General features: G+C 40.2%; 1 protein-coding gene across 4 annotated transcripts in view; it reads left to right on the forward strand.

Annotated features, from left to right (window-relative positions):
* The window catches only part of ipo11 (importin 11), a 294,939-nt gene that overhangs the window by 152,132 nt on the left and 129,689 nt on the right, over positions 1–13,118 (forward strand). For all 4 annotated transcript variants that reach the window (XM_078397369.1, XM_078397338.1, XM_078397349.1 and 1 more), the window contains 3 exons: positions 265–344; positions 1,171–1,251; positions 10,498–10,593. In XM_078397369.1, the coding sequence (XP_078253495.1) occupies positions 265–344; positions 1,171–1,251; positions 10,498–10,593 (257 nt within the window). The remainder of the gene's footprint in view (positions 1–264; positions 345–1,170; positions 1,252–10,497; positions 10,594–13,118) is intronic.

Below are 13,118 nucleotides of genomic sequence, written 5' to 3' on the forward strand. Positions count from 1 at the left end.
TATTATCTGAAAAAAAAATGACTTTCTAAGTGTACAGACTTTTCCATTTTTGATAACTGGTTTCATTCATTTTTGTCCCACACTTGCTGAGATATTTTCTTCTATACATACAGTTGCTCCCATATGGTGGAGACAATGGCAGGTTTGAATCGTTCAATTATCAGATTGCCAATTAACATTGCCTTCACTTTTTTTTGCTAAAATTAGTATTAAGTTTACTCCTATTGGCCTCTAATATGTATTTTATGTTTTATTTAATTGCAGAGCTTAGTTCTGAAAATGTAAAGACTTGTTTCCAGATAATAAATGCTTACATTTTCTTGAGCTCTTCAGAATTTCTGCAGGTAACTATAAACATCTATGCTATTTTATTTAATAGTTGCATTTACCACTATCAATACCACTCTGGCACCATACTTACATGTATTCACTTTTGAAGATCTTTTCTTCTGCTTTTATTGTCAAACCCTTTTGCTTCCGTGAGCCCAGGTTCTCAATATCATCCAGACAAAATCTAAATTTGCAAGTTAAATAAATATTCAGTAGATGTTTATTTTTAATTGATTTTAAAGTTGAATATTTAATTTATTTCACATCTTCCAAAATCTAAGCATTGTTTGGGTTGATTGTCGGTGAAGGTTGATTTACGCTTTGCTTTGCAAACACTCCAATGTTGTAGATTGTTGTAAATAGATGGTGCCAATTTTCTGTTCTTGGAATTTAAGAAATTCCAAAATTTGACTGGTTGAATTGGTTGAAAGATACAGCATGGAAATGGGCCCTTTGGTCCACTGAGTCCATGTTGACCATTGTTCACCCATTCACAATTTTGATTCCACTCCCTGCGCATTAGGGGTAATTTACCAGCACTCTTTAGAGTTAACAAATATTTGGCAATTTATCAAACTAGCCTTTTGCTTGCACAAAAGCTAAGAATTGGGAAAAAAATTCTTGTTAACAATTCAGTAATAAACTCTTCAAATTACAACTTCATCAAAAAAATTGTGCTGATAATGAATTTGTTTTAAAAACTTCACTTTAGAAATTTATTTTTGTGCTTTTTCAACATGGTACACTGCCTTAATGTTCGCTACAGTATTTTCACTTGCATATCAATATTTATGTGTTTACTTATAATAACAATGCAAACATGAAAATTATTTGTTGCAGAATTTTGCAGCTGCTCTGTGCCAGTCCTTCCATGAACTGATGCAGGATATCACCACTGAAGGGCAAGTTCAAGTACTTAAGGTAGTGATTTTAATTTGTAAACTGGTAATATTGAGAATGCTTTAATCCATGCTTAATTTATAAAGAAGATTTTGGATATAGCTGCTCCATGGCAGTATGAAAAATTCTGGTAATGTATGTGATGTAAGAGATGATTTTAACATCACTTGCATCTCTCTTGGTCCAAAACCATTTAGCCTTCATATGGTCTGCTACTTTTAGTGTTAATTTTCAATAGTTATGTTGCTTAGCCCCATTCAATCTCAAGAATGTTTTATTGTCTTATGTTCTGAAACAGAACATTGACATTCTAACTTTGCAGCAGCACAACAGATATGTAAACATAGCACCTCTGTAAACACCATAATAAACAACAAAAAAATAGGTCTTGGGCTCCTATACCACCTTCCCAATGGCAGGAGTGAAATGTGAGTGTGGCCAGGGTGGTGTGAGTCTCTGATGATGCCTCATCTTTTCTCCCCTTATTGCGTTTTTAGTTGCCTTCTGTTGTTTTTTAAAAGCTTTCAAATCCTCCAGCTTCCCATTCATCTTTGCAATGTTATGTACCTTGTATTTTAGTTTTATGCTGTCTTTGACTTCCCTTGTCAGCCACGGTCACATCATTCTCCCATTAGAATCTTTCTTCCTCTTTGGAATGAAATGATTCTGCATCTTCCCAATTGTTCCCAGAAATTCCTGCCATTGCTATTCCACCGTCATTCCTGCTAGGGTCCCTTTCCAGTCAACTTTAGCCAGATCCTCACCCATGCCTCTGTAGTCACTTTTGCTCAACAGAAATATGGACATATCCAATTTCACCTTCTCCCTCTCAAATTGCAGGCTGAATTCTATCATATTATGTTCACTACCTCCTAGTGGTTCATTTACCTTAAGTTCCCTAATAAAATCCAGTTCATTACGTAATACCAAATCCAGAATTGCCTTCTCTGGTTCCTATTAAATCTGTCCCCTATTGCCTGAAACATTTAAAGTTTGTATTTATTTTGATCATGGGCAGATGGTTATCACAATCAAATCCTGTAAAACTGTTCCAACTTCATTGCATTCTAAGATTCCCTATCAGGAACCTCAGATTATTTCTTGATTGCAAAACAAGTTTTATTTTGACTGCGAGAATTTTCAGTGAACGAATATAAAAATCAAAACATTTTTTCCCCTCGGATTGATCTGATAAAGCTGACAATGCATTTGTCTTTTATTGTTAATCATTTTCTCTATGAAAGTATGATTTTTTTTGTGCGGCACTTTTGTCAACACACTCTTTTCTCAGTTGGTAGGAGCATTTTCATTCTTGAGTCTTCAATTGAAGTATCTCAGCATTTTCAATCTTCGCCTGTCCTCCCCTCATTCCTTTCGACTGTCTCCCATTTTGGGATCTCTGTCTTCGACCATATTTAACATTGGTGATGAAGAATAAAAATCTCTGAGCACTGCCCGAGGATGCTTGCCAAGATGTAGGTTAATTGACTGGGTAAATGTAAAAATTGTCCCTAGTGTGTGTAGGATAGTGTTAATGTGCGGGGATCGCTGGGCGGTGCGGACTTGGTGGGCCGAAAAGGCCTGTTTCTGCGCTGTATCTGAAATATGAAATATGAAAAAAAAAAAAATTATATGTACACTTTCCATGGCAGGTCCTGAGATCATGTATTTGACTAAAAATTGCCCAAAGATAAAGATAATAATTGAATCTATGAATGTAATCAATCAGGCTTCAGAATCCAGAACTGCACCAGTCAGATGTGTTGTTCCTTAAATGTTCTGTGATTGGTTCTTCAGAACAACATAGTCCACATTGCCTTGCATTGTTCCAGTGGATTGGGAATCACATCATTTTGTTCACTCCAGACCAGGAAAATGTCAGCAAAAGCACATTCAAGTTTCAGGAGTGGGGAAAAATGTCTCAGAAAAACAAACTGATTGCATCATGCAGAAATAGAATTTTTTGTAAGTGGATCTCTCGGCAAATCTATATTATATTTGCAACATAAAATCTGTAGAGCTTCTAGAATGACTACAGTTTTAATTTTCATTTGGGTGAATTGAAACATATGGTGTCATTTTTCATTTTGAAAAGAAATGTCTTGATTACCATTGTTCAAAAGCGGCTGCAAGTTGTGACATGGAAATCACTGATTAAAACGCATCAATTAATGCCACTCTGAGTTTACAATTACATTTTGAAATCTAATCCAAATGCTTTAGCAGTTTTGATTTATGTTCAGTTCTAGTCATTTTTTCTTTATTCACAAAGCTCAAATTGATTTATTTAACATTTTAATATTTCTTGTCTATGTCATAATCTGGTAGTCTGTTGTAACCAGAGATATTATGCCTTCCCACACAAAATCTCCAATTATGGCGGCACAGTGGTTGAGCTGCTACAGCGCCAGAGATCCTGATTCGATCCTGACTACAAGTGCTGTCTGTACGGAGTTTGTACATTCTCTCTGTGACTGCGTGGGTTTTCTCCGGGTGCTCCGGTTTCCTCCCACACCCCAAAGATGTGCAGGTTTGTAGGTACATTGGCTTTTGTAAATTGTCCCCAGTGTGGAGAATAGAAGTAATGTATGGGTGATCATTGGTCGGTGTGGACTCTGTGAGCCAAAGTCATCCAACTGACCGCGAACGCGAAGTCGAACTCGACAAAAGGACCTGTTTCCATGCTGCATCGCTAAAACCAAAAACTAAAATATCTGCATTCACACATTAGCATTTGTGGTAGGCATCTCCTCCAAAGTGTAAAGTATGCTTAATATGTGAATATAACTGAAATAAGAGCCTAAGTAGACAGCTTGGATAGTTAATTATGCCAAGATAATTTTCTGAGATAGATACGAAATCTCAGTACAGGTACTAATATGTGATAATATCAAAACATCTGAGATATTGTGTTTAAAAATATGTCTTCTCAGCTTAGATAGTTGTCTATATTTAGTTTATTTGATTATAAAAACTTTAAAATATTTTATTATTGGAATAAATTATTGCTGGAATAAAATGTTCTCATAAGTTTATTCAAGAGCACATTTATTGCCTTCATTTTGAAATGGCCATTCACATTTTATGCATTTCAATGCAAAGCTTTTGGATAATTTAGAAACAGAATATGGAAAATGTCAATTCAGCAGCTTTATGTGACTCTTGAATTTGGGATAATGGGCAATCAAAAGCAAATTTTTGCATAGTTTATGAAAGCTTTTTATTTTAGCTTTTCATAATAACATTGATAATAACGTTGACAAATATTATCAGTTTACTAGCTGAACCTTTGTTGCAGCCATCATGCCCTCCTTGATTGGTTTGTACTGGTAGCGTTAAATGGTAATTTGCATCATTGGTAAAATTGATCAAATGGTTGAAAAATAAGCTACCACTCTGTATAAACTCATTTTGACAATTATATGATCATTGTTTATTCATATTTTTATAATACTGAAGTTTGTGCCTTTGAAAATTTTTATTTTTAATTCTAGACTAGACCAAGTGCAGAAGGCATAGACAAATTTCTGTCTGCGGTTGAATTTGAGGAGGGTGTATCACAATTCCCTTGAAAAATGGAATCAAAGGCTATAGTGAGGTTAACAAAAGGATGTATAATATCTGGTGCTGCTCCCTGCAATTTTCTTGAAGCTTTCCTCTGGATGGAGAAAATCACATGTGGATTAGCTTGATTAGCTTGATGGCCTTTGGGATTGAGGAAGACCCTGGTGATAATTTTCCTTGCATGGAGCAACACAGGAGGCTCTCTGTAATTAAGTCAGTTGTACTTGCTTCCTTAATGAAGCTAAATACATTGAGCAAGCATCTGAAGACACTGTAAAAACACAATTTAAGTTCCTTAAAATTTTCCAAATTCTCTGGAAAGACACGTGGTCCTCGAAGAGTGTCCACTCCCTCACTATCCCCACCATTGAGGGCCTAGCTATACACTGTCTGCGTACCCACCATCAGATTCCTGAACTTCTGAGCTCTATCATGGGAGATTAGCCGGCAGACAGATGAAAAATTAAGGATGTGTTCAAAGTCTCCTTGAAGCAATGCAGCTTCCCTGATGGCTCCTGGGAACTGTGACCCATGGCACATTAAAGTAGTGAAAGTTCATTTGGTATGGCCTTGAGAATCAAGAATCAGCAACGCACAAAAGTCCTGCATAAGTAGTGAAACAAGCGAAACACCTCAAAATTCACCCACCCCCATCCAACATCACATGCCCCATCACTGGTCTGCAGTTCTCATATCGGCCACATTAGGCACTTCAGAATCCATAAAACCAGAGTAGAAGTAAGTCATCTTAGATCCCAATTATGCTGCTTGAAGAAGACGATTCCTTGGACCATTCATTAATCTGGAAGACATTTAATGGCCTATTTGTGAATCCAAATCGCAAATATCTGTGATCTAAGTCTGATTGTAAACCAAAGATGGACACAAAATGCTGCAGTAACTCACAGAGAAGGAAAAGGTGATGTTTCGAGTTGAGATCCTTCGTCTGGTCTTGACCCGAAACATCACCCGTTCCTTCTCTCCAGAGATGCTACTTGTCCCGCTGAGTTACTGCAGCATTTTGTGTCTATCTTCGGTTTAAACCAGCATCTGCAGTTCCTTCCTGCTGATTGTAAACTACTTATATGTTCTTTTTCTAACACGTTGAGACTCATCCAAGATTATGGTTTGCATAGTTCCTTTTCGATCTTTCACAGAAACATTCTACAGTGGCATTTTATTCATATGAACGACCGGCTCATAGCTTTTCCCACTTGCTTATTGAAATGCTGGCATATGACAGCAGTAGGGAGGAAATGTGGTGGAGATGCAGAATTAGCAAAAGCTTTTGTTGTTTGAAAATCCCATAACATTTCTCAAATTTCTGCTATCGTGAAAGGATCATTTCAGATTGAGCAATTTGAGCAGGTAGCCACTGCAGAAGCCTGAAGAAACACCATGTTTGCACAACTGAATGTGTTGGTGAGTTCAAAACAATAATAATTGGTAAGCATCATTCATAATAAAAAATGCCTGGCTGAACATTTCAACCAAGAAAGAATCTAATCACCTACCCTTGGCATGCAATTACATTACCATTGCCAAGTTCCCTGCCCCCAATATTCGAGGGGTAGCTGTTGACAAGAAACGCATTACGGTAGCTACAAGAGTAGATCAGAGGTGGGGTATCCTGTTGCAGGTGACTCATCTCTTGCTGCTTCAGGGCGTTGTCACCATCTATAAAGACACAAATTAGGGACATGAATGAATACACTTCACTTGCGTTAAGCAGTGTAATTCCAAAACTCAAGATGGCCAACACCATCATTGAAGACGAGGTTAATTTCCTTATCAATGTCTGCCTTCAGTGTGCTGGCATAGCTTTTGGTAAATTGAGGATAAAGGGGTTTGAAGATCGCAATCTCAGAGGATGGCTCTTGAAGGCATGAGAGAGGAGCTGGCCAAGGTAGACTGGAAAGGGATCCTAGCACGATTGATGGTGGAACAGCAATGGCAGGAATTTCTGACCATAATCCGGAAGACGCAGGATCATTTCATTCCAAAAAGGAAGAAAGATTCTAAGGGGAGTAGGAGGCAACCGTGGCTGATAAGGGGAGTTAGGGATGGAATAAAACTAAAAGAAAAGATGTATAACACAGCAAAGAGTAGCCAGAAGCCAGAGGATTGGGAAACTTTCATAGGACAACAGAAGGTAACAAAACGGGCAATATGGGCTGAAAAGATGAAGTATGAGGAGAAGCTGGCCAAGAATATAAAGAAGGACAGTAAAAGCTTCTTTAGATATGTTAAGAGAAAAAGAGTAGAAAAGTCCAATGTGGGTCCCTTGAAGGCAGACACGGGTGAAATTATTATGGGTAACAAGGAAATGGCAGAAGAGTTGAACAGGTACTTTGGATCTGTCTTCACTAAGGTAGACACAAATAATCTCCCAGATGTACTGGAGGACAGAGGATCTAGGGGGGTAGAGGAACTGAAATAAATTTTCATTAGGCGAGAAATAGTATTGGGTAGACTAATGGGACTGAAAGATGATAAATCCCCTGGGCCTGATGGTCTGCATCCCAGGGTCCTCATGGAGGTGGCTCTAGAAATAGTGGACGCAGTGGTGATCATTTTCCAATGTTCAATAGATTCAGGAGCAGTTCCTGTGGATTGGAGGATAGCTAATGTTATCCCACTTTTCAAGAAAGGAGCGAGAGAGAAAACGGGGAATTTCAGATCAGTTAGCCTGACTTCGGTGGTGGGAAAGATGCTGGAGTCAATTATTAAAGAGGTAATAACGGTGCATTTGGATTGCAGTAAAAGGATAAGTCCAAGTCACCATGGATTTATGAAAGCGAAATCATGCTTGACTAATCTTCTGGAATTTTTTGAGGACGTGACAAGTAAAATGGATGAAGGGGAGCCAGTGGACGTAGTGTATCTAGACTTCCAGAAAGCCTTTGATAAGGTCCCGCACGGGAGATTGGTGACCAAAATTAGAGCACATGGTATTGGGGGTAGGGTGTTGACATGGATAGAAAATTGGTTGGCAGACAGGAAGCAAAGAGTAGGAGTAAACGGGTTCTTTTCAGAATGGCAGGCAGTGGCGAGTGGAGTGCCGCAAGGCTCGGTGTTGGAGCCGCAACTGTTTACCATATATATTAATGATTTGGAAGAGGGAATTAGAAGCAACACTAGCAAGTTTGCAGATGACACAAAGCTGGGTGGCAGTGTAAACTATGAAGAGGATGTTAGGAGGTTGCAGGGTGACCTGGACAGGTTGAGTGAGTGGGCAGATGCGTGGCAGATACAGTATAATATAGATAAATGTGAGGTTATCCACTTTGGCGACAGATTGATCCCTGGGATGGCGGGACTTACATATGAGGAAAGACTAGATAGACTGGGCTTGTACTCGCTGGAATTTAGAAGACTGAGGGGGGATCTTATAGAAACATATAAAATTCTTAAGGGGTTGGAGAGGTTAGATGCGGGAAGATTGTTCCCGATGTTGGGGGAGTCCAGAACCAGGGGTCACAGCTTAAGGATAAGGGGGAAGTCTTTTAGGACCGAGATGAGGAATCATTTCTTCACACAGAGAGTGGTGAGTCTGTGGAATTCTCTGCCACAGAAGGTAGTTGAGGCCAGTTCATTGGCTATATTTAAGAGGGAGTTAGATGTGGCCCTTTTTGCTAAAGGGATCAGGGGGTATGGAGAGAAGGCAGGTACAGGCTACTGAGCTGAATGATCAGCCATGATCATATTGAATGGCGGTGCAGGCTCGAAGGGCCGAATGGCCTACTCCTGCACCTATTTTCTATGTTTCTATGTTTCTAAACAAGGATGCAGATTATTATCTCAATGGAGTTAGGTTAGGTAAGGGGGAGGTGCAGCGAGACCTGGGTGTCCTTGTACACCAGTCACTGAAAGTTGGTGTGCAGGTACAGCAGGCAGTGAAGAAAGCGAATGGAATGTTGGCCTTCATAACAAGAGGATTTCAGTATAGGAGTAAAGAGGTTCTTCTGCAGTTGTATAGGGCCACATCTGGAGTATTGTGTACAGTTTTGGTCTCCTAATTTGAGGAAGGACATCCTTGTAATTGAGGCAGTGCAATTCATGAGATTGATCCCTGGGATGGCGGGACTGACGTATGAGGAAAGATTGAAAAGACTAGGCTTGTATTCACTGGAGTTTAGAAGGATGAGAGGGGATCTTATAGAAACATATAAAATTATAAAAGGACTGGACAAGCTAGATGCAGGAAAAATGTTCCCAATGTTGGGCGAGCCCAGAACCAGGGGCCACAGTCTTAGAATAAAGGGGAGGCCATTTAAAACTGAGGTGAGAAAAACCTTTTTCACCCAGAGAGTTGTGAATTTGTGGAATTCTCTGACACAGAGGGCAATGGAAGCCAAATCACTGGATGGATTTAAGAGAGAGTTAGATTGAGCTCTAGAGGGCTAGTGGAATCAAGGGATATGGGGCGAAGGCAGGCACGGGGTATTGATTGGGGACGATCAGCCATGATCACAATGAATGGCGGTGCTGGCTCGAAGGGCCGAATGGCTTCCTCCTGCAACTATTTTCTATGTTGCTATGTTTCTATGAACAAGATAGTCAGTTTTGCATTCTGTATATCCCGGGCAGAGCCCCCCCCCCCCCCCCTCCAGAGACAGAGAAATTCAAGTTGATGATCTAGGAATACTGGCTTCCCATGCTTGAAAGGAAATGTATGTGTGTTTTTTGTGGTAATTTACTACAATTCCAAATGAACAAAATGTGTATATTTCACATCAACAGTGTTAATCCAGTAAATAGTCTTCCGTATTGTATCCTAAGATAGACACAAAAAGTTGAAGTAATTCAACAGGTCAGGCAGCATCTCTGGAAAGAAGGAATGGGTGATGTTTCGGGACGAGACCCTTCTTCAGACTGAAAGTCAAGGGGAAGAGAAACGAGAGATATGGACGATGATATAGAGAGATATAGAACAATGAATGAAAGAAAAGCAAAAAAGTAACGAAGATAAAGGAAACAGGCCATTATTAGCTGTTTGTTGGGTGAAAACGAGAAGTTGGTACGACTTGGGTGGGGGAGGGATGGAGAGAGAAGGAATGCCGGGGTTACTTGAAGTTAGAGAAATCAATTTTCATACCACTGGTTTGTAAGTTGCCCAAGCGAAATATGAGATGTTCTTCCTCGTTGAATTTTCTTTGTGCAAATATAGTTAATCTAATATCAGGGTAAAAGAAAAGGATTGTAACGGCTTGATATGCTGGATTTGAGAAGTAAAGTCTTATTTGAAACTGTAAAAATTAGCCCATGCTTTGAGTTAGATATAATTTAACAAAATAATTGGATTTTAAATGCATTGCAAACAGTCAAACATAAAGTAGTTCAAGGATCTGTTTCTCGTTTGTATTAGTTTATTTAGTATGCTACATAAATGTAATTAAGCTCTAAATAATTTTTGCAGCCTGTTTTCAGTTGTCTCATTGCACAATTTCCCAGGATTTACAATAAGGCCAAGAAACGTATTAAATGATCGTGCAGGAATGATGATTCTAATAATTTTTGTGGTCCATGCATGTTGCATGGCATTTTGATTCATAACTGTAATGTTCTTTAAGTCGATGGAAAATATCTTCCTTGGTTTTTCATTATTAAGTATTTTGAAAAATGCACCAATTTTCTAATTTTTAAATATTTTAGAGATTTTGATAGCCCCTAATGCAACTAATAAATCTTATTTTTTTCCAGGTTGTAGAAAATGTTCTAAAAGTTAACCCTACATTAGGGCCTCAGATGTTTCAGCCACTTCTTCCATCGGTCCTTAAAGGAATTTTGGATGGAGAGGTAGGAGTTTAGCAATATCTCTATGGATGACAAGTACTGAGCAATTTTGTAAGAATGTAATTTTAAACAAACTTTTATAAGACTAGCAAGTATTCCAAGTGTCAACTCATAAGAAGATCGTAGTTATGAGCAGAATCAACCTGACTGCTCTTTCCAAGTGAAACACTGGACAATCAACTTCCATTTCACAATATGAAGTTAGTGACCCGCAATATAAATTCTTAATGGACAGTCCCAGCAGTGGGCGGATGTGATTGCCTCTGCTACTTTGACAGAGCAGCCCAGGGTGGGACACCATGGGCAGCAGATGGTCAGCTTAAAAACTCGGCAAGGGGTAGATATTCTTCTGTAGCGAGAAAGCTGTAAAAGAATGTTGTTGATGACTTTGTAATCAAGAATGATTCATCGTCCCACTCGAGAAACTGCTGCCACTGCAGAATTATTGAATGATCCATGACTTAACTCCAACAGAACAGGCATGCTATGATCAGTGAATATTTGCCAATGCAGTAAGCTATGACAAGGCCATGGAAGGGTCTACTCCAAAGCTGAAAAAAACACTGAAGGGACCAATTGCCCCAAATGAAACACCACCAGGATGGGAAAAGTCTCTGCACAAGGGACTACAAAGATGTTTATCCTATTACGGCATGGAATGTGATAATTTGATCCATCAAGACCATGCAGAGTCCTGACGCATCATTCTCAACAATCCCAAGCCCTTTGCGATTCCCTTCACCACCTCCCCCCGCCCCCACCCAACCTGACCCAGCTCCATTTGCCCAATTTTGTTTTCTGCTGCTTGCATTTATCACCTGCTAGCTTCTGCCTCAACAATACCTCCTCAGCCGCCAGGGTTCATCTACTCATCATCCTACAGCCCCTCACATATCCTCCAACATTTCCGCCACCTCCAATAGGATCCCACTACTGGCCACATCTTCCCATCTCCTCCCCTTTCGGCTTTCCGTAGAGACCGTTCCCTTCGTAACTCCCTGGTCCACTCGTCCCTCCACACCCAAACCACCCCCTCCCCAGGTGCTTTCTCCTGCAACCGCAGGAGATGCAACACCTGTCCCTTTACCTCCCACCTCGACTCCATCCAAGGACCCAAACAGTCTTTCCAGGTGAGTCAGAAGTTCACCTGCACCTTCTGGGGTAGGCCATTTAGAACGGAGATGAGGAAAAACCCTTTCGCTCAGAGAGTTGTAAATCTGTGGAATTCTCTGCCTCAGAAGGCAGTGGAGGCCAATTCTCTGGATGCTTTCAAGAGAGAGCTGGATAGAGCTCTTAATGATAGTGGAGTCAGGGAGTATGGGGAGAGGGCATCCTACGGCCCCCAATCTATCCCAGCTATCACCCTTCACCTTCACCTCTTCATAAGGCTATCTATCTTCCCACTGCACTCGATCCTGATGCAGGGTTTTGACTGAAAATATTAACTATCGCTTTGTGCCCACAGATGCTGATTAACCTACTGAAACTTCCAGCAGTTTATTTGTTATTCCCATACCCACTCTACTTTCCCTGTAACCCTGCAACTTAAAGTCTTTCATCCGCCCAAGTTTTCCCACTTACCTACACCAGGAGTGATTTACAGAGGTCATTTAAGCTACAAGCACATCTTCAGGATGTGGGACGAAACTAGATCACCTGAGAGGGAGACCTAGTGCACAATGAGATGTGCAGACTTGTCAGCACCTGAGATCAGGATTAAATCCAAGACTCTGGATTTGTGAGGCCACAGTACTAGATGCTGTACCTTGCCACCCAGGTATCAATTGCTGGTGGAGTGATTATTGGGAGTCCTTTACTCATAACTGTTCAAAGCAATGAAGAAGCATTTAGCATTAAGAAGCTTGAGTCCATGTCTCAGGAGCACACAGATGCTCAGTATATAAATGGGTGAGGAAAACCATCTCAAATTTCCCACCCTATCTAGCAGTTTTCAAGCCATCTGTGGTTCTCACAGTGGCCTCAGTTTCACCTCAGAATCGGAATGGGAACAGACCACAGGCTCAATGAAAATCAATAGCAAAAATACCTATGTTTAAAATGGTTTTTATTGGGACACATGAACAATAAATACAATTCCTGGAAAGAAGAACACGTTTAATTCTAATGAATCACAGTTTTAGAGGACATGTGTATCGAGGAGATGTAGCACCAGTCCCTATACCTTCTCACTCACATCCAGCAGGGCTTCCAGATGAGACAGAGATTCACATGGACCTCCTTCCTCTGACTTTATCTAATGCATTTGCTGATTCTGATATGGCCTCATTTGTATCGTAGACTAGGGAACCATTTCGAAGAATACTTGCACTCAGTTTGCCTAGGCCTGCTGTACTTCCCAGTTGCTAACAATGTTAGCTCCCCTTCCCAATGCAGAGTCAGGCCACAAGCAAACTGTTGAGAACCCAACCCTTCCGCTGGCTTCACATTCTCCTTATCTCAGAGCCTTAGTCTTTTTTGTACCCCACCCATCACCGGTATCCATCTGTCACTTGGCAAGCTTCCCCCAA

The sequence above is a fragment of the Rhinoraja longicauda genome, chromosome 1 (assembly GCF_053455715.1).
Source record: "Rhinoraja longicauda isolate Sanriku21f chromosome 1, sRhiLon1.1, whole genome shotgun sequence".
NCBI lineage: Eukaryota > Metazoa > Chordata > Chondrichthyes > Rajiformes > Arhynchobatidae > Rhinoraja > Rhinoraja longicauda.